The sequence below is a fragment of the Callorhinus ursinus genome, unplaced genomic scaffold (genome assembly GCF_003265705.2).
Source record: "Callorhinus ursinus isolate GAN/ISIS: 27379988/994484 unplaced genomic scaffold, GSC_fseal_2.0 scaffold42, whole genome shotgun sequence".
In the NCBI taxonomy this organism is placed as follows: domain Eukaryota; kingdom Metazoa; phylum Chordata; class Mammalia; order Carnivora; family Otariidae; genus Callorhinus; species Callorhinus ursinus.
Window position 1 is genome coordinate 11,529,981 of NW_027397104.1, and position 19,889 is coordinate 11,549,869.

Here is a 19,889-nt window from a genome sequence, read left to right on the forward strand (position 1 = left end):
ATTTTTGTTACTTATTCTCCTTTAGTGTTTCTTACCTTCTGAAACTGAGAAACTTCCTCTTAGTTGAAAAATTGACCTTCCGAATTATGTGTGCATTCCATTGATTACAGTCCCTTGAATACCTTCCATTTTGTTTGAGAGCTGGGATATCATTGAGCCGGGGTTAGAGCACTCAGATGATAGGGAAAAACCACACAGTACTCCTTTTTAAGCAACTCTTCAGAAATTGTGTTTTATTATTTTTCTTTTACTCTTTCTTCCTTTCCTGCATGTTCTCATTGGCTTGGATGTACTCGGTGTAAATCTTTGTGTTCAGATTTCCCTGTATCTTTATGTAGGTCATCAGACCTTTTTTAGAAAATTGGATTCAGTTTATTTGAAGAGGCTCTCCTATAAAATAAATGTACATGTGTACATATACGTGCACATGTGAACACACAGTTCTTCACCTTTTAAGTGGAAATAATTGTACTTGGTAAAGGCTGTAAATTCGTCAGGGTACAATGTACAGAATGCTGACAGATTCTTGGTTGATGCTTGACGCCTTCCCCTTTTATGGGTAAAGAAAATGAAACTGAAAAAGTCGTGCCCGTGAAGCCCACTCAGCAGCTTGGCGGAGAGTTGCACCCACAGTTTCTGAAGCTGAACCTTGCATTTGCTGCTGGGTGCTCTGGCTCAGGCAGGACATGTTTGATGGAATGCTTTGGAGATGTGGGGGTGAGGGTGGGGTTGTTGTTTTGTTTTTAAATGCACAGCTTGCTGAGTTCTAACATGTTTAAACTTGCAAATGTAGTAGACAGGAGCTGAAAAAAGAAGACCACATGTATATTTCTAGGAGAATTAATGTAGACTTCTTTTTACTATTGAGAAAACGTGCTGGTGTTAATGACCTGACCATATGCCAAAATGAGAGTGGATCTCTGTCATCAGTGGTGTAGAACTAATATATGCCTTTTTTCTCCTTCCCTTTCATTAGGGCAGAGCTTGGGATATGGCTTTGTGAACTACATTGACCCTAAGGATGCAGAGAAGGCTATCAATACCCTGAATGGATTGAGACTTCAAACCAAAACAATCAAAGTATGTTTAAAAATTTTTTTTATGTCTACTTGCAGAACAGAGATTAAAAATGATTCAGGTCTTCTTGTAGTTCTCTTCCTTTGTTTCATGCCCGCATAGACACTTCTCTGGGAGGCATAGCAGAATTTTTTGTTTGTTGCATGATGGGGGAAAACTGTTCACGAGCATTTTATGTAATCACTCCTGTATTAAGGGGAGGGGCGGACGGCAGCAATTTTCTGTGCTAAGTACTCTATGAAGCCTGCTGAATTACATCTCCTTCCTTTGGAGAAGTCTAGCTTGAGGAAACCTTTGACCAGTTCTTTGAGCCTAGGGCTTGGCAGACTTGTTCTGTAAAGGGCCAAGTAGTAAATACGTTAGGCTTTGTGGGCCATGCAGTCTCTGTCATGACTTCTCAGCTCTGCCCTTATAGCTTGAAGCAGCCATAGCCAGTAACTACGGGAATGAATGGATGCGACTGTGATCTTAGAAGACTTTATTTATGGAAGCTGAAACTTGAATTTCATGTCCTATTCATGTGTCACAAAATAGTCTTTTTCTTTTGTCCCAGTCATTTAAAAATGTAAAAATCATTCTTAGCTCCTGGATCATAAAAAACAGCTGGGAAGCTGGATGTGGTCCTTCGGCTCTGTTCTGACCCTGCTCTAACTTTGAGGAGACTGACTGGACCTGCTTACATGCCACACAGGTTATTTTTCCTGTTATGTTTTTCAAGACAATTGGTCGGTAATTTGTGGGTATTTTCCAGCTTTTTTGAATTTTTGGAATGCCGACATAGATTGTGTCTGGATAAGAGGTAAATACAATTTGCAGTATAGATTTCTTTTTAGAAAATAAAAGGGATGTTGCTTCTGGCAAATGCTTAGTGCACGTGCCATCAATTTTGCCTCTCCTGCCCAGTGCAGATATTGCCGATCAATCATGGCAGTCTTTCTCACTGAGTCTAGATGTGGCTCCCAAATATTTTTCAAAATAGTGTTCCAGACAACCTCTATCAGTTGACTCAAGTTGGAACCTATTTTCCACCCTTGATTTAAGAAGTCAGCTCAGACTGTAGCCTGAAGTGGTGAGGGGAAGTTAGTCAAGGCTGACTGTGGCATCCATCTTGCTTAGAGACTTGTCTAGAAGATTTCTGCTCATTTTTTCAGAAATCTGGAAATGCAGTGTCATCTCTGTGCTTAAAAGTTGCTTCTCTCAGAATTGTCAGCTACGGTAATTCATTAGCTCTGGATAGTTTTGACATCTCATTCTTTATATTTATTGGCCCATAGGCAATGCCTCCCAGCTCTGTCTCATCTAAAGGGAACTGTATGGGGGGCTCCCAAATATATTTGGATGTAAGATGTCCAAGAATTCTACATATTTGTTGATTAAGAAGATGTCCTTTGAAAAAATTCACTCTTTAGCCAGAAAATGAGCTGGTTATTGTGCTACCAAAATTTGAGGGGGCAAGGGGTGCCTGGGTGGCTCAGTCGTTAAGCATCTGCCTTCGGCGCAGGTCATGATCCCAGGGTCCTGGGATTGAGCCCGGCATGGGGCTCCCTGCTCAGCGGGAAGCCTGCTTCTCCTGCTCCCACTCCCCCTGCTTGTGTTCCTGCTCTCACTATCTCCTCTCTGTCAAATAAATAAATAAAATCTTAAAAAAAAAAAAGTCCTTGTGATCATAGACTGTATTAGAAATCTAATTTTTCCCCCTCAATTTTTTTTTTTTTAAGAGAGAGAGGCACAGCGAGAGAGGAAACACAAGCAGGGGGAGTGGGAGAGAGAGAAGCAGGCTTCCCACTGAGCAGGGAGCCCGATGCGGGGCTCAATCCCAGGATCCCGGGATCATGACCTGAGCCGAAGGCAGACGCTTAACGACTGAGCCACCCAGGCACCCCACAAGGACTTGGTTTTTTAATCTGAATTGCTTTTTCTAATTTCTATACTTCTCTGCACATTTTTTGTGTCACAAAGGTTAACCTTTTACTAGTACTGTTTTTTTTTTTTTTTTAAGATTTTATTTATTTGACAGAGAGACACAGCGAGAGAGGGAACACAAGCAGGGGCAGAGGGAGAGGGAGAAGCAGGCTTCCCGCTGAGCAGGGAACCCGATGCGGGGCTCAATCCCAGGACCCTGGGATCATGACCTGAGCTGAAGGCAGATGCTTAACGACTGAGCCACCCAGGCGCCCTGTTTTATTAGTACTATTAAGCACTGTTACTATTAAGTAATAACAAATGCTGTTAAAAAAAAAAACCCCTCTAATATCCAGTTATCTTCAGTTTGTTTTCTGTGCTCTCTGTACTCCTGAGGACTTTTGCAGGCCTCCCCATGTTAAATTGATTTCCAGAATTGCTGCTAATTTATCTTAGTGTTGAGGTCCTGAGTTGTGGTTAAGATGAAATTGGAATAGGTGGTTGGGATGGCTCACACCACAACATACCCTTTTCTCCATTCCAGAAATAGCCACTCTTATTTCATTCTAGTGAGTCAGTTCTTTTGCTATAAGTTCTTTTGTAATAATGTCCACAAGAGGCAGAAATGCAGGGGAAATGGGTCGCCAGAGTAAATTTCCATGGCCTGCAAGGAGTCCATTGATGACAGCTGCTTCCTCCCTGCCCATTGCCCAGCTTTCTCTTCAGGGCCCAGCTGCTTGGGCAGAGTATGTGGAAGAAAGGACAGTAATGCCTTGTGGCTTTTAAACTGTGACATCTGCTACTTCTCTTCTGATTTTCTGAAATGGGGGTGGGAGTGGTGGGGAAGCAGCAGGCTACTTCTTTCCCCGCCCCCATTCGGTTCCTGTAAAAATATCAGATAACAGCTGGTATCCTCAATTTGGCCCAGATTTCTCTGAGAGGCAAAGAAGACCATTTTCCAAAACTACACAGCACCATTTTTGTCTGTTTGTTCTTTGTATGTTTTTTATTTCCTCTTATTTTCACTGAGACATGTTTTGTATTCTTAGGCAACATCTTGAGCCAGTTTTTTCTTCATGTTTGCTGCTTCAAGTACCTTTTGGAAGCTCCATTTAAACCATTCCATTCTCTGGGATACCGTTCCATAAATTAGCCTTTTTACCTTTCTTGCTGTCCATCCCGGCAGTGGCTGTTGGGCTAAGCTTACATAGACACTACTCTCCTCATGTTGCTTCTCACTCAAACTTCTCTTGTATTTCCCTACTCTTTTATCATATCATTTGAGTCAACTTTGGAGTTGACCCAGTATTATTACTACTTTGTGTGGTAGTCAGCCTGGCTCTTCCCTGGCAAGCTGATCTTTTCAGGCTCTGCACATAATGCCCCTGTAGGTCTCGCTTCCTGGCATACCTTTTCACACTGCTTTAGTTGAATAGAATTTATGGGAGCCCATCTGAAGTTCTTCCTTCAGCCGCTGCCCCCAATAAGAGAGTTGAGACCTTAGTGCTCAAAGAGTTTGGCTAAGACCAGGCTCTTAAAACTCTTATATTTAATGTGGCAAAACTCTTTCCCTTTAGAAAGCTGCAGTAGACTAATTAGTACATACATCATATGTGAGTATTCAAATGTCTGTGTGCTCCTCAAGTTGTCTTCCAAGCCACCTAGCATTTAGTATGCATTTGGTAGAATTTCTAGGAATTGGAATATTGAAACAGTGAATCAAGTGCTGTGAAAGGTGGTTTATTTAGCAGTTTCTCCTGGGGCTTCCTAATAGCATTAGCCCAGTAGGGTTTTGTGCAATAGATGGATGGTGTGTTGAATAAATGACAGATGTTCAGTATTTCTGCAGTGAGTGAAGCAAAGTCCCTCAGGCGCTGCTAAATCCTAAAGCAGTTATTCCTAAAGTTGGTTGCATCAGAATCACCAGGAGAAGTGAGTTAGAAATGTAGGTTCTTGGGCCCACTTCAGAACTACTGGATCAGTGACCAGAGGTGAGATGTAGGAATCTGCTTTTTAATATGCTTTCCAGTTAGTTCATGATAGCAAGTCTAAGACCTAGCACATAGGAACACCAAAACATACCTTTTCTGAATAGGTGGGTTCTCTGTTTGGCATTTTTGCATGCAAAGTTCAGTTTGTTTTCATCTTTTACCTTGATAATCTTGTGGATAATTCTTAGCATGCTGGATGATAGTTCAGCATTCAGAGTATAAAAAGTAGTTCATATCATCTTCACTTTTTAAAAAGTATGGCTTAGAAATTAGAAAAACTTAGTATGTTCACCTTATGTTAGAAAGATATTTATTATAAATAGCATTCATAGGTTAAAGTTCCAAAGTGGTTATTGTCTTCTCCTAAGGATCCCATTTTTCCCTGATTAGGTCGATGTTTTGGCAGCTTACCTTGCTGGTGATGTCACACCATCTCTGAGCTTCACGGGAGGCAGTCATGCTAAAGCCTGCCTACGTTGTCCCCGATACTGAGATGGTAAATACAGTGTAAAGAATACGAGATGTTCTTAACTTCTTATATCAGGGAGGGTAGTGAAAAGGTAGTATATGCACAATTCAGGTGTGGGGGTTGGGAATCTCCTCATGACAGTGTCAAAAACTGTATACTGGCTGGGGAATCTCATCAAGAGCCTGCTGGTCCCCATGGGAACCCTTCATTTTGTGGTCATGTTCTTTGCTTGTTTTTAGGGGTCTCAAGTACTGATAAAATCTAAATTGGTATTTGAAACATGTATGGCTTCAAGCTAATAACTCCTTCCCGCCCCCCAAGGGAAAGTGTATTTTTTGCCTAGGTTAATGGTATAAGACTTAAATTCATAATTAGTGGAGTAAAATATTGAATATTTCCAAAAAATCTTATATGCTCCCTTCCCCTCCCTCCCATCAAATACCGTGAATAGGTAATGGAAGTCTTTCCTCCCAGCATCACTCCCAACTTCTCCCCCTCTTCTATAAGGAGTGTAGGAATCTTTGTTATTCCCAAAAGTGGGTTTGTTTTATCTGAAAGTGGGAGGTTTTATCTCAAGGAATAGAAGTTTTTTTTGTTATTACTGATAGGTACCCCGAGAAATTCATGGCTTCTCTGCCCCACTGAAGAAGAAAAATCCCTGTTTGGAAATACTGCCAGCATGGAAAAACTGCCTAAATTTGGTTTCGATTAAACATTTTTTTTTTAAATCATTCAGACATAAACCAGCCTAAATTTCACCTTTGCTTAAAAGTTATTAATTGATACATGTTGATGTGAAATTTCTCATATTAACCAAACTATTTAAGATCATCTGGAAAAACTGTTATAAAAATTGGAATACTAATTAAAAATAGTGTATTTCTTAAAGTGTTCAGTTTGTTAGAGAACAATTAAGTAAAGCTAATAAACCGTTATTCTGAGCCATTGTGTTGCTTTAAATTATTTGTTAGTTTATATCTTTTCCTCACTAGCCTGTTCTTTTCCCAGTAACAGTCATATTCACAGACTTTTGTGTGTTTAGCATGAACTATACTCCTTATTTTTTTTTTATTTGTCTTTTCATTTTATTAACAGATTTTTAAAGAACAAAAGTTTTAAATTTTGACCAGGTCTAATTTATGAATTTGTTCTTTTAATAAATCATGCTTTTGGTGTTGAATGATGATACACCCTTGCCTAACCCAAGGTCACAAAAATTTCTTCCTATGGAACTATATCCTTAATAATACAGAAGGAATACAGAACTACATTTCTGAAATTTTAGTCTCCCTGACATTGTGTGATCTTGGACAAGTCTTTTAATCATTTAAGTTTCCATTTTATCTGTAAAATTAATTTATTCATCACTGAGAATGTTTATTACCTGCGTCTTTTTTTTTTTCTTTCCATGGTCTGCCAAATTGCATTTTAAGAAAGGCTGTAACTATTTAATAAATATTTAATGAACTCGTGGTTATCATGGAATGATTTAGTTAGTGGTGAAATGCAGCACCCCATCCTGAAGAGACAACAGTTTTAACTGTTTCTCTTTGCCGTTGTTGAAAGTTTATCCGCTCTAGTAAAATTTGTGCTGGGAAACTGCTCAACCCTGTTTTTGGTACAGAATTACCAGGGAGGGCATTGGTTCTCCCTTACCATTGTAAACTGTTCTTTTATAAAATTCAATTCTGACCGTTAGGAAATGCTGCATAAATCATTGGCTCTTCGGTGTAGGAAGGAAAGGGCATGGAAGCCAAAATGTAAGCGCGGTTAGGCTTGCCACCTGGTAGGTGCTCTGTTAGAATATCTGCAGCACCATTTTGGGGTGTTTGAGACAAGTGGGTTCATAATAGCAATAATGCTGAGAGCTTATGCTTTTGTAGGGAAGTTTGAAAGCAGATGGTATGGGAACCACATAGAATTAGAACAGTAAGCGGGGGGGGGGGGGGGGGGTAATGCAGAAAGGAGCCAGAGAGCATTGGGGGATTTAAAAAGGCAGGTGTGCCATGCCAAGGTTTTATATTGTAGGTGAGGGAGAACACCAGAGTTTTGAGCAGGGCAGTGATGGATTGGACTTAAGTATTTGTGAGGAAGGGAAGGTCTGTTTGGTACAAACCCCATGTCTCTCTGAGATGCTCAGGCTTACCCCAGTGTTCTTTTGGCTTGTGTAGTTGATTTTGTTTTCTGTGCAGGTACAAAGTATAGATGTTTGTAGAAGTGTGGACTTCACAAACTTACCAAGCATCTCCTATAAAGTACCCCACATTTCAGCACTGCTGCATATGGATCATCATTTACCTTTTACCTTGACCAGATGTGGAAAATTTGAAAGTAATAGTCTGAAGGACAGGCCTCAAATTAACTGACAGCTTCTGAGATGTTAACCTAAATTGCTATTTGGCTGGCCAGACTTTCGTTTGTGGAGGGACAAAAAAAGTGGAAAAAGTACATACCAGGAGTGGAAGTGAGAATGGAAGCTGAGTGAATAATTTCTTTGCCTTTTTAAAAATAAAGTCTGAATGTATAGTAACTTCATTTTTAACCCGTGGTCTGGAACTTTCTAGAGCCATGTGCCAAGTTTTACCAGTATATTGCTACATTAGATTATCAGAACCTCTTCAATGCATTTAAATAAAGTTCTTATATCTATATTGAGTCCAGTTTACATAGTCCTCATTTGAAATGAGGAATAAGATTTTTTAAATAAGGTATTATTTGTATAATGCCCTTCATGTGTTTGCAGAATACTCCATTGTGAGCTTTTTTTTTTTAACTATAAAAAGCACCATAGGTTGTTACTTACCTTGGGTGGCCTAGAGAGTGTGGGTAGGTGGTCTAGCCTAGTCCAGAACTTCATTGTCCCAGCTCAGGCCTGCTAGTGTTACTCCTGCTCCTTCCAAGCTCCCTTCATAGTGGAAATGAGGCATTTGAAAACTCCCAGAGGGCAATAACTTGGCGTTATCCAAATGGCTTTTCTGTAGATACTTTTTTCATGGTTGCTAGAGCAGAGGCTGAGCCCGCACAGAGCGATAGGTGAGGAGGAGGGTTTCCAGTAGCAGTGTCTCCGCTTGCTTCCTGCCCGTCCCTGCTTGTGAACCACAGGACAGGGGGATGGTGGGAGAGTCTCAGCAGTTGACTGAACCCATCTTTCTTAGGAAGGAGTTTATGGATCATTTTATTATCCAAGCCTCTACTTTTCCTGCCTGTTTCATAGATGTGTATCAGCAAAGCCATTTCTACTAGGCACTGTTAACACTTGTCTGCTTATCTTTTCTACTGCTCTTTAAGGGTAGGGTAGGGCTTGTGGCCTTTCATTTGTGACTTGGGAGAAGTATTACCAGGTAGTTGGGTGGCTTCTGTCTGTTCTACAAAGTTAGCTTGAGAGGTTAAGATAGGTGTGCTAACTTCTGAAGAAGAGTCCCTTAATTTCTTTATCTACTTTTTGTAGTAGTTGCATAGGACTTTTATCCTTCTACTTGTCTGGATTTATGCAAAGACAATAGTCTCTTGTAGGCAAATTCCCCCCCTCCCCGTTTTTAAAGATTTATTTATTTAGTGAGAGCACGAGTGGTGGGGTGGGGTAGGGGGGAGATGTAGAGGGAGAAGCAGACTTCCCACTGAGTGGGGAGCCCACGTGGGGCTCAATCCCAGGACCCCCAGATCATGACCTGAGCCAAAGGCAGATGCTTAACCAACAGGCAAATACTCCCTTTAACCAATGAAATGCAGCTCAGGTTAAGGGACTTGCTCAAAACACAGTGCAGCTAACAGCACCACTAGGAACAGAAATGTAAGGTCATGCTGGGTAATGCTGGTGGCTTTTTATTATTTTCTTTCCATCTCATATTACTGATATTCAGGTGTTTTCCTTAGAAATAGGTTACAGATACCACTACAAACAAATGGAATATTCTCTTGGGCACCTTAATTTGTGTCTTTTCCTGTCTTGAGACTTTCTGGATCAGATCTCTGTTAGGTGTGAGAAGTGGAGCTCTTCTTGGCTGTGGAAACACTGCTCTTTTGGGCTGAGTGCTGGAGAGAGCCACATCTCCAGCTTGCGAGGAACACCCATGTCTGGGGGTCCTTTTTAGCAGATGGGCAAGTTCACATAGATTTAAGTATTTTGATGGTAACTGGAGAGTAAAAGAATTATTGAGTAACTCTCCAGATCTCTGTTCTATAGGACACGACCCATTCAGGAATGTTTTTCTGGTAGGTTCTTGCAAGTCTTAGATGCACGTTTGAAAGTTAAAGTGCATTTGTTACTCAGTTTGTGCAGTCTTTTCAAGAGCACGTGTGGTCCATTTCTTTTCCTCCCACCTCTGCTAGATTTTCCTGTGCTTGTCCTTAGCATCATTTCTGAGCTACAAGCACCACATCTGACTGGTGGGGGTTTTTCTTTGGGAAGTGTCTTGACCTACTATTTATAGTTAAGCAGGGAAAGTGGGCTGTGTTTTGAAAACGGTATAGGTAGCCTGCTACGTGTGTGCCCCCCCCGCCCCAAGCGAGAAGGGCTCCTTTGAATGCTGCATCAAGACCTCGAGCCCTAAGTCCTGGATTTATGTCCTGCTCTCGCTCTCCTGGTCTAGCTTCCTCATTTGTAAAATGGGGGGGTGGGGATGGTACTGACCGCACAATTGTTGTGAAACGTGTTATTTAACATCTGGAGGTAGAAAAGTATTTGGTGTTGGCCTGTGACTTTCAGCAAGAAAAGATTTTCAGTCTTTTCTGTATTAAAGTGGTATTTTAGAAATCTAGCTGGGGAGTAATTGAAAAGCTACTTTTACTCTGAAGAAAGTAGTCACTCTGTCTACTTCGTTGGTTTAATTTTGTTGGATATTTAAACTATTGTAGGGGCGCCTGGGTGGCTCAGTCGTTAAGCGTCTGCCTTCGGCTCAGGTCATGGTCCCAGGGTCCTGGGATCGAGCCCCGCGTCGGGCTCCCTGCTCCGCGGGAAGCCTGCTTCTCCCTCTCCCACTCCCCTTGCTTGTGTTCCCTCTCTCGCTGTGTCTCTCTCTGTCAAATAAATAAAATCTTAAAAAAACAAAAACAAAAATAACTATTGTAGTTACCTTGTTCTATAGAGAAGTAGGTTGTGAAAAAAATCAATAAATCATGCTAATGTGCTCTATTTTTTGGTCATTAGTATAAGGTTACCTCCTCCCACGGGAATGGGAAGTGTAATCCTTCTTGCATAGGTTCTGGGGTTGCTAATGAGTCTTGAAGTGACCCTCACTGACCCTCAGGTGAGCAGTGGGAAAAGCAAGGGAAAGCAGAGTGCCTGCGTGGTCCTGGAAAAACCGATCATTCAGAATATGCTTTCATTTCCACAAATTTTGTTAAATGACTATTTAGAAATTTGACTATTCCCACTTGTTTCACCCAAACGACCCTGTTCATATTCCTAGAAAGATTTCTGGAGTCACTGAGAGTGGCTCTGACTGACCTCCTAGAATTAAGCACAGCAGCCTTTTGCACAGACCAGCCAGGCTGATGAGCTCCCTGATCCAGCTGAGCCCCAGCTAGCCAGGCAGATTTTTGGAAATACCTTGGGATGAGTTTTATGTGCTTTGTTTTACTTTTATATTTTTGTATTTGCTGGGGATTTATATTCATATGTACTTTACTTTCAAGCTACCTGTGAATTTCTTACTCATTTGAAAACCAACATTGATGGGTGACAAGGAGGAGAGCTAATTTCTAGGAATCCCAAATATGCCCCCAGAATTTGAGGATTACCTATTTAAAGTCCCTCTACATAAGGGACTGCCAAAATATTAATGTTCATCAGAATCCCTGGGGTAGGGTGGTTGATAAAATGCATATTTCTAGATCCCGATCAAAACTTACTGCATCTGAGAACAAAGGTTGTATTTTAACCAACCACTACAGGTGATTATTAATAGGTGGTGGTCTGACACGAGAAACATTGTTTGGTGGACCTTAATGATTTGAACTTGGATGGGTCTGTGGTGCTTGTCTCAAAACAAATCCACATGTAAATAAGATTTTCATTTGTGGGTTCTATCAAACTATCTGGAATACTTGTGGTTAACAGGCATACTTTTATTGAATATAATGCTGGACTTACCTAAATAATACATTCTCTCTCTCTCTCTCTCTCTCTCTCTCTCTCTCTCTCACACACACACACACACACACACACACACACACACAGAATACTCATTTTCAGAGCATTTCGGTGTCATTAAATACTCTTAGCATTACAAGTACATAAACGTCATTTAATATTTGATTCTGAGAGTAGGGAATTTGCAGCATGGTTCTTCTGGGGCCCATTTATTTAAAATGGATATTTCATATTAGTTTAGAAATTGGGAGTTGAATTATATGATTCAACATGGTTGTGAATCCTTAGAATATGGAAGTTGCTTTTAAGATGCAATAAAAATTTATTTCCTATTTATAGGCTCCCAACCACACCCCTCTTCTCCCCCTCCCCAGTATCTGGATGTTTGAACTTTTCTAGTCATGGTTTGAATAAATGGGAATTTGCTCAATTATCATAAAAACTCCCACAACATAGCATGTTATAAATATTTAAAGAAAAAAAAAAACCTCTTTACTCTCTGTCACCTTAATTTAGAAACCTTTTGACCTATAAATTGAATTTTTTCCCAAAGCTATGTGAAAGCAGGCATACTGTCACCAGAAGGCTTAGAATGTCTCTGTTCTCAGATTTGCAAAAATGGGTTAATAAGTAATTGTCACCAACTTACAGGATTTTCCATAGTGTTCTTCATTAACCAGTGTCTTGGGGGAATTGTGAAATATGCATTGTCTGCATACTGCTCTGGTGTACAAAGTCAAATGAACTGTGAAGGTGAGGGCTAAAAACACCCCTCTCACCTTTGTACTTTGTCCTTTGAGTATTAAAGAACATTGATCTACCAAGTGGCAAAGGGGGTACAGTTTGGCGGTTTAATTACAGCCAGTGAATGTTATTGATGCTATCAATCAGCGAGACCCAGGGAAAGGGCACAGTGCCAGACCATTCAGTGCTCCCGACAGTGTAATTAAATACCGCAGGACTGGATTCTCAAGGTAAAGTGAGGGGCTTCCGCACATCTGAAGCAGGAGAGCATTTTGTCTTGCAACCCAGGTAAAGGTAGTTAATCCCCTCATATTGCTTCTCTTTAAATTTTTAGAGGAGGGCGCCTGGGTGGCTCAGTCGTTGAGCTTCTGCCCTCGGCTCAGGTCATGGTCCCAGGGTCCTGGGATCGAGCCCCGCATCGGGATCCTTGCTTGGTAGGGAGCCTGCTTCTCCCTCTGCTTGCTCTCCCTGCTTGTGCTCTCTCTCTCTCTCTCTGTCAAATAAATAAATAAAATCTTTAAAATAAATAAATTTTTGGAGGAGTCTATGAATGGCAGTGATACGGTCTGTTCCTTGTGTACATTTAAGGTTATCGGTGTTTAAAAACCCTCTTTTTGTAAGATCTTCACACTATCATACAAAAGGCTTTAGGAATACAGTAATTACTTTTTGTTAAAGCTGTTTGGGGGGATATACAGCTCAGGTGTCTAATAGATATTTGGAGAATGAGGGATTGTCTTTGAACGAGACTATTAGTCCTGCAAATCAGTTCATTTAAAAAAGCTTTCCCTGTGATTATTCTCTAATGTCTAATCATGTTGAGAGAAAAATATCTTGGTGGGTTGAAGTTATAAAACATTCAGTAATATTTCAGGGGTTAGTCCTTTTAAATTGTCTATTGAATAAATTTTTCATAGTTGTATAACTTATGTCAGGTCCATAAAATATATTTGGTAAAACTTTCTTTGGCTCTGGGAAGGATTTATAATAATAATCTTATTATCCTTCTTTTTTTCCTTTTCTCATATGTTATATATGTGTTTCACACACAAATTTTCATCTAGGTCTATGTGAGAGATAAATGCCATAGGCAATCCAAAATGTTTGTTACTCTTTTTTTTTTTTTTTTAAATGGTGTTTAGTTCATACTCATTAAAGTTTACCAAAGACAGGCTCTCCTTGAAAGAAAGTGAGGTGGTTTCCTAACATTTTGTGCATATGTGTGTGTACATACATGCATATACACACTAGATTCCTGACAGTTGGGTTAAAACAGGCTCGAAAACACTTCTTGGCTGTTGTGGTTTAGTTGTAATATAGGTATGGGTTGCAAACTGTTTTTACATTTGCAACAGGTGTTTGAAGGAATACTGTTAGAAATTTTCCTTTGGATGTTTGAGGAATAATTTTTTTAAGAACATTAAAGCTTAGTAAAAATGATTACTTCATCTTCAAGAGTCTTATCCCTTTAGGGGCTTTTACATTATATGGAATCATTGCAAGGTCAGTGATTTGTTTCCAAGTTTGTATGGAAGGGCATATGCCTTAAAAGTTATTAATGGCCATCGTACATGTGCTTTTTTTTCTTCTCCCCCCCCAAGGGCAAGGCAAAGATATCAAATATAATACTAAAAAAATAATTGCAAATTGTTTTTTAAAGACTGTACAATCTTGGATAGGGAATCTTAGAGAACATCTGTGAGTAATGAAGTACTTAATTCTGCAAGCGTTTTGAGTGTCTAGTATGTACCAGTCAGCTTTGCTAAATGTTGGAGCCGTGCTAAAATATGACAAGATATTGTCTTGTCCTTGATGTCATTGTGTAGTAGGGAGAGACAGCACTTACTTTATACGACCGTTTTTTTTTTCTGATGTATGATAAGGGAATGCACAGTGCAATTGGAGTGGATATGTCACTGGCTGTCAAGAGAGGCCTCTGCAGTGGTTTCAGAGGTGATAGGGTTTTACAAAATAGGGTTTATCATGCAGAGCGAGAAGACAGGTATTATATATACATAAAGGAACGTCACATCCAGAGGCACGGAGGCCTTTATGTGACATGTACTTTTTGGAAGAAACTTACATCTGGAAACTATAAAGTATGCTGATTCTGTCGAGTATTAACCTTCTTTGAAAGTAGTTGGGAGGAAAATTTGATTAAACCTAGCCCCATAGTTTACATTTATCCTTTTTTTAAATGAAGACCTAATTCATAGAAGGAACTATAGAGATGAATTTTGGGCCGATTAATTCATTTGTTCATAGATACCTCTCTGCCTTGTTTTGCAAAGATCCATGGTAACCTGTGAGACTCATTTAAGATATTTAAAAATGGTACCAAGATGAAATTTCTCTGTGGAGTATTTAGTGTACACACAGAAATAGGATCATTATATTTTCATTACTGTATGTATAAGTAGGTCAAAGAAGACTTGGATATCTGAACCAACATTGCGGCAAAGCAGTTTTTCTTTTAGTTATAGAACAAAAGAGAACTTATTGTAGATGGTATTTAAATTAGCTTTTTAAATGGCCACACTGATTTTGACTATTCTCACCCAGCTTATGATGGGAAAATTGCCACCATATTGTATATGTATATATATTTCTGTACACTGTCACTCCCCTGCTCATAGAAGCTTCACTGTGACATTTAAGGGCTCCAGAATCTGCCCCAACTTGCTATTGCAGTGTTGTCTTTGTTCTGCAGAGATGCTTATCCTGCTCACCTGGGCTCCTCATCCTTGAAGATGCAAGTCAAAGTCTTATCTCCTGCCTTGGGTCATTCTCTGCCTATACTGCCCTGTACCAATGTCATTACTTAACTGACTTTATTTGGCTGTAAAAGCGTTCTTTTTTTTTAACTGTACGTTACCTTTTTCTCCCCTTTGGTGGTCTACTCTCAGAGGGCAGGCATCTTTGTCTTCAGAGCAATTCACAAAATACTTAAGCTTTTATTTAAAACTTCTGAAGGAGGAAATTTCTATATATTACTTATAAGGAATGGTGGAGATGTGCTCTGTACGCTCAAAGATAGGGAAATTCACAACTGAAGCGAAACCAAAAGTGAAACTCTGACACTTCCCGATAGGTGTTACTATTTATTGAAGACACAGTCGAATGAAGGATATATAAAGGACTTACCTGCTTTTTCTTTTGTACAGTTAATGAAGATTGAACTATTGTTTTCCTTTTATGTGTGATTTTCTACGTAATGTCTATCAGCCTGTGTCTTTTTGTCCTTCATCACTTTCATGTGTTTTTTTTCCTCTCTCAAACCTTAGATAGGTTATGTTCAAGCCCTAGGATATGTAACCCATCAAAATTGGCTTGTTGAGAACCTTCTTTTTCCACACATTACCAACCAGTGCTTGTTTACTTCTATCATTAAACCTCTCCAGTTTACTTCTACCAAGTACCATGGAGACCTTCTTTCGGTTTCACTTTCTAACTCAGCATTTTAATCTGTTGGCAGTGCTTTAGATCTACTAGACGGTCCAGTGCTACATAAATTATATTTTAAGTTTATTTTTGGAGGTAAAATTGTAACCTGTACCTTTCTTTGGTAGTATGGCTTTTGTTAGAGATTGCATCTGATCATACTTCAGAATCTTGAAAGAACCCTTAAGCTACTACTGGAGAATGGTTTTCTAAGAATTGAAGGAGTACATCTATTTTTCTGCGAGCCAGTTTAACTTGTGTTGTTTCCAGTGAAGCACAAAAAGCCAGATTATTTGGACAAGCATCATACCTTCTAATCATCTTGCCAGAGAGGTACTTCAGAAAGAGCCCCTTCAGGAGGCCATGGAATATTCGGTCAGCAGGAATCAGACGGCCTCCTTGGTGGGTGGGGTTGTAAGATAGGCACACGGATAAGAATTAGTTTCAACCCTCTAGGAATTTACAGCCTAGTAATATAAAAGCTCTGTAAGTGAATTGCAGTACTCTTACCTGGGAGGAGCCGCTGAGGCAGTCTGCTGCTCTGGCAGCATGGAGGAAGCCCCAAACACATCTGAGTATTGAGGACTAAGTACTGAGATTTCCCTTTTTCTTTAAGTTTCTCTAACATCCTCCTAGTATATTTAGTGATAGTGTCCAAAAATGAAAAAAAACACAGTACTCCCTGCTAGTGTTACTATTTTTTTCTACTGTGAAATCACATCGAGTCGTTAGGCACTGGAATCCCATATTCAGAAGCATACCTGCAACCCTAATCTGAAATTAGGCACTGTTCCCTGAAGTCCACTTAGTATTTCTACCTCTGTCTCTCCAAAACGGAGAGGATTCTCTGTTTCCCCTGTTTTCTCATTTTGCATCCAACTTTAGGCTCTAACAGATCTTTATGAGAGAGAATAAGGAGGCGGGAGGATTATTTAATATGCAGCAGTTTGATTAGAGAAATAAAATTAAGTTGGTCTTTTCTTTCAGCCCGTTTAAAGATGCAGGATGTTGGCCCTATATATGACAGTAAGACACCCTTTTCCTCATGCTTCAGCCAGGCTTTGGGCTTTCCAACACACTCCCCTGCCATTGTCTTACAAAATGCTTGGAATATTGTACTATTGTAATAATTAGTAAGGGTTAATTTTGATAATAACTGCCATGGATTTGGGAGAAGTCTTATTTATTTACTCTTTGAGCTTTTTTTTTTCCTGTTAAAGTGAATACATCTTTTCTTGTGCCAAATGGCTCCCCATGTGTCTTATCTGTGTCCTCTCAGATTATAGTTACATTTGAGTTTCTTCTTACATAAATTACGAATTGTAATGATAATACGCCTTCATACCGTGCTACTAGGATCAATTCACCTAATATATGTAACATACCAAGGGGCGCCTGGGTGGCTCAGTTGGTTAAGTGTCTTTATTTTGGCTCAGGTCATGATTTTGGGGTCCTGAGATCGAGCCCTGCATCAGGGCTCCACACTCAGTGGGGAGTCTGCTTGGGATCCCTCTCTCCTTTTGCCACACCTCCCCACCGCCCCATACCGTGTGCGTGTGCATGTGCGTGCGCTCTCTCTCTCTCTCAAATAAATCTTTAAAATATGTATATATATAAAATATACCAAGAACAGTGCCTGGCACATGGTAAGCATTTAATAAATGTTTGAGGCTATCATTATGTTATGATTTTATATATATATGAAATTCTTATGGTATGATGAAACATTATTACGGTTCTCCAGCTCTGTGTTAATAGTTTTATTTTTCCTTTTAATCCTTGTGAGGTAAGGACTATCATTAACATCAGATTGCAAATGAAGAAATAGAGGCTTCAGAGAATGTACGGAAATTATATACGGTAGTTATATACCTGGTAAGGTAACAGAGCCAGGACCTGAACTTAGCTCTGTGGGATTCCATGCCCTGTGTTTGTACTACGGCATAACTTCGGAGGGCTCTGGTACAAGCATCAGTTTCTGGCCACTAGTTCAGAGTATGCTCTGTTGCAGCCAGAACTTCACCAGTAATAATGCATTTTCTTTTGCCTCTGTAAGTTTTTTGACCTAGTATTAAACTAATTCATGTTTGCCTCAATTCTAGCCTATTTATATTACCATTTTTTTTTTTTTTTAAGTAGGCTCCACACCCAAGGTGAGGCCTGAACTCATGACCCTAATGAGATCAAGGGTTCCATGCTCTACCAACTGAGCCAACCAGGCTTCCCTTACTTAATACTTCTAAAGATATGTGGCCAAATAGAGTCTTATTTCTCATTTTTAATGTTAAAAGTAAGGGAGTTTGCTTTTCCTAATCAGTACAGAAAACTGCTTAATGCAGAAAGGGTAGGAATGAACTCTAGTAGTTACAGCTGAAATTCCCCCCCCTTTTTTTTCCTCCAAGCCACTTTAGTGTAATCACTTTCTAAAATTTTAATGGGCTAAGTGAAGGTGTGGGATTGGAAATTCAATATGGAATATCAGTGCCATTTGATTAGATTCCTGCTTAGACCTTAGGATGACTAATCCACCGCTGCTGCAGTTGTCCATCTGATTTAATCCACCCCCCCCCTTCAGATGCCACATCACTACTTGATCTGCTTGTTTTTTTATTTTTTTGTTAAATTCTTTACATGCAGAGATCTTTAAAAATTTGGAAGACATTTTTGGCCTAAATTGCATTTCAAGAATGCTTTACCGTGGGCTCCCTGTCTGCCTTTACCAATGCGAGAGTCTTTGCTGAACCAACTGTGTACTGTAGCCAGGCAGAAGCAACAATGAAAGGGCAGATGTGATCTACTAACTTTGATAGTTTACGAAATACTTTGATACTTTAATAAAATTAAAAAAACACTATACTTAATAAGATACAAAGATGTCTGTCAGGACAGTCTATTTGGACCCTAACTTAATTGATACACATGCATAAAATGGATTTTGGGTAACTTTTTTTTAAGATTTTATTTATTAGAGAGCAGGAGAGAGCGAGCATGAGCAGGGGGAGCAGTAGGCTTCCCACCGAGCGGGACTCAATCCCAGGTCCCCGGGATCGTGACAGAGAGAAAGGCAGACACTTAACCTACTGAGCCACCCAGGTGTCCCTGATTTGGGTAGCATTTAATATAGACTGCTCAGTGTAGTTTTTCAGAGGCTGAGTTTAAGATGTGTGAAAAAGGAAATCTAATTTGTCAAATATCCAGTGTATGATGAGTTGCTTAATACAAATCTTATAACCAGCACACTTTTTTGTTTTTCTGTTGCTGTTCTGTAGTTTTAGTGTTGTTTTTAATAATGCCATATACGATCACTTTATTCCTATGACATTACTTATTCTTTGGTTTATTTTTAAGTTGAATATAAGAATCAACTGCTTTGAATTTTATTTAATGTTGTGCTGAAACTTGGACATGATGTGAAGCTAGGTAGTCTCTCTAGTGAAATAACACACAGTTGCTGTTTTCCCTTTCTGTTAAATGACATGAGATCTTTTTTTTTAAAGTATGTTTAATATCTAAAATACTCTGACTATTCAGGGCACATTTTAATTTACTTGGTGTAAAGCAGTAGTGCCCAGATTCTTGGTTTGACTTTTCTCTCTCTGGCTGCCCTCCCTTCCCCCTCTCTCTCTTAGTTCTTTTTCAGACATTTCCTAAATGGTTCTCAGGCAATACTAGTAGAAGAAATACAGGAACTGTCCTAAGGAAAAGACCCATTTTGATGTATTTCAGATTTTCTTACGCGAATAGAAGAAAACAGCAGAGCTAAAGTTCTTACCTTCTTGCATCTCTCTTCTGGTATCTCCTTGTAAATGTCTGATCATCCTCCCAGTAATTGTCATTTTGCTAGAAATGTGTGATTTCAGACTGTGTTGCAGCCAGTGGTGTAGTGGAAAATCCCTTGCTCTGCCTCTTTGGACAAGTCATACCACCTTTGTGTGCCTCAGCCTCCCTTTTTCCTAAATATCAAGAAATTGGGCTAAATGATCTCTTTTCTTTTTGCTCCAAAATTAAGACCTCCCCTCCCCCCAGCAGCATTATTCTGTCAAAGGTTTTATTGCCTCTGGGAATTTGAGTCCCCAGTTTGTGAAATGAAACTTCATTCTTGACATGTTTAATGGCATCTGCACAGAGTCTGTGCACAGAGTACCATCAGATACGACGTTTGCTATATCACAAC

The 19,889-nt window shown here is 39.7% G+C and overlaps 1 protein-coding gene across 11 annotated transcripts in view; it reads left to right on the forward strand.

The window, feature by feature from the left end:
- Positions 1-19,889, forward strand: part of ELAVL2 (ELAV like RNA binding protein 2) — a 163,879-nt gene that overhangs the window by 122,129 nt on the left and 21,861 nt on the right. For all 11 annotated transcript variants that reach the window (XM_073881478.1, XM_025852946.2, XM_073881480.1 and 8 more), the window contains one exon: positions 977-1,080. In XM_073881478.1, coding sequence (XP_073737579.1) covers positions 977-1,080 — 104 coding nt within the window. The remainder of the gene's footprint in view (positions 1-976; positions 1,081-19,889) is intronic.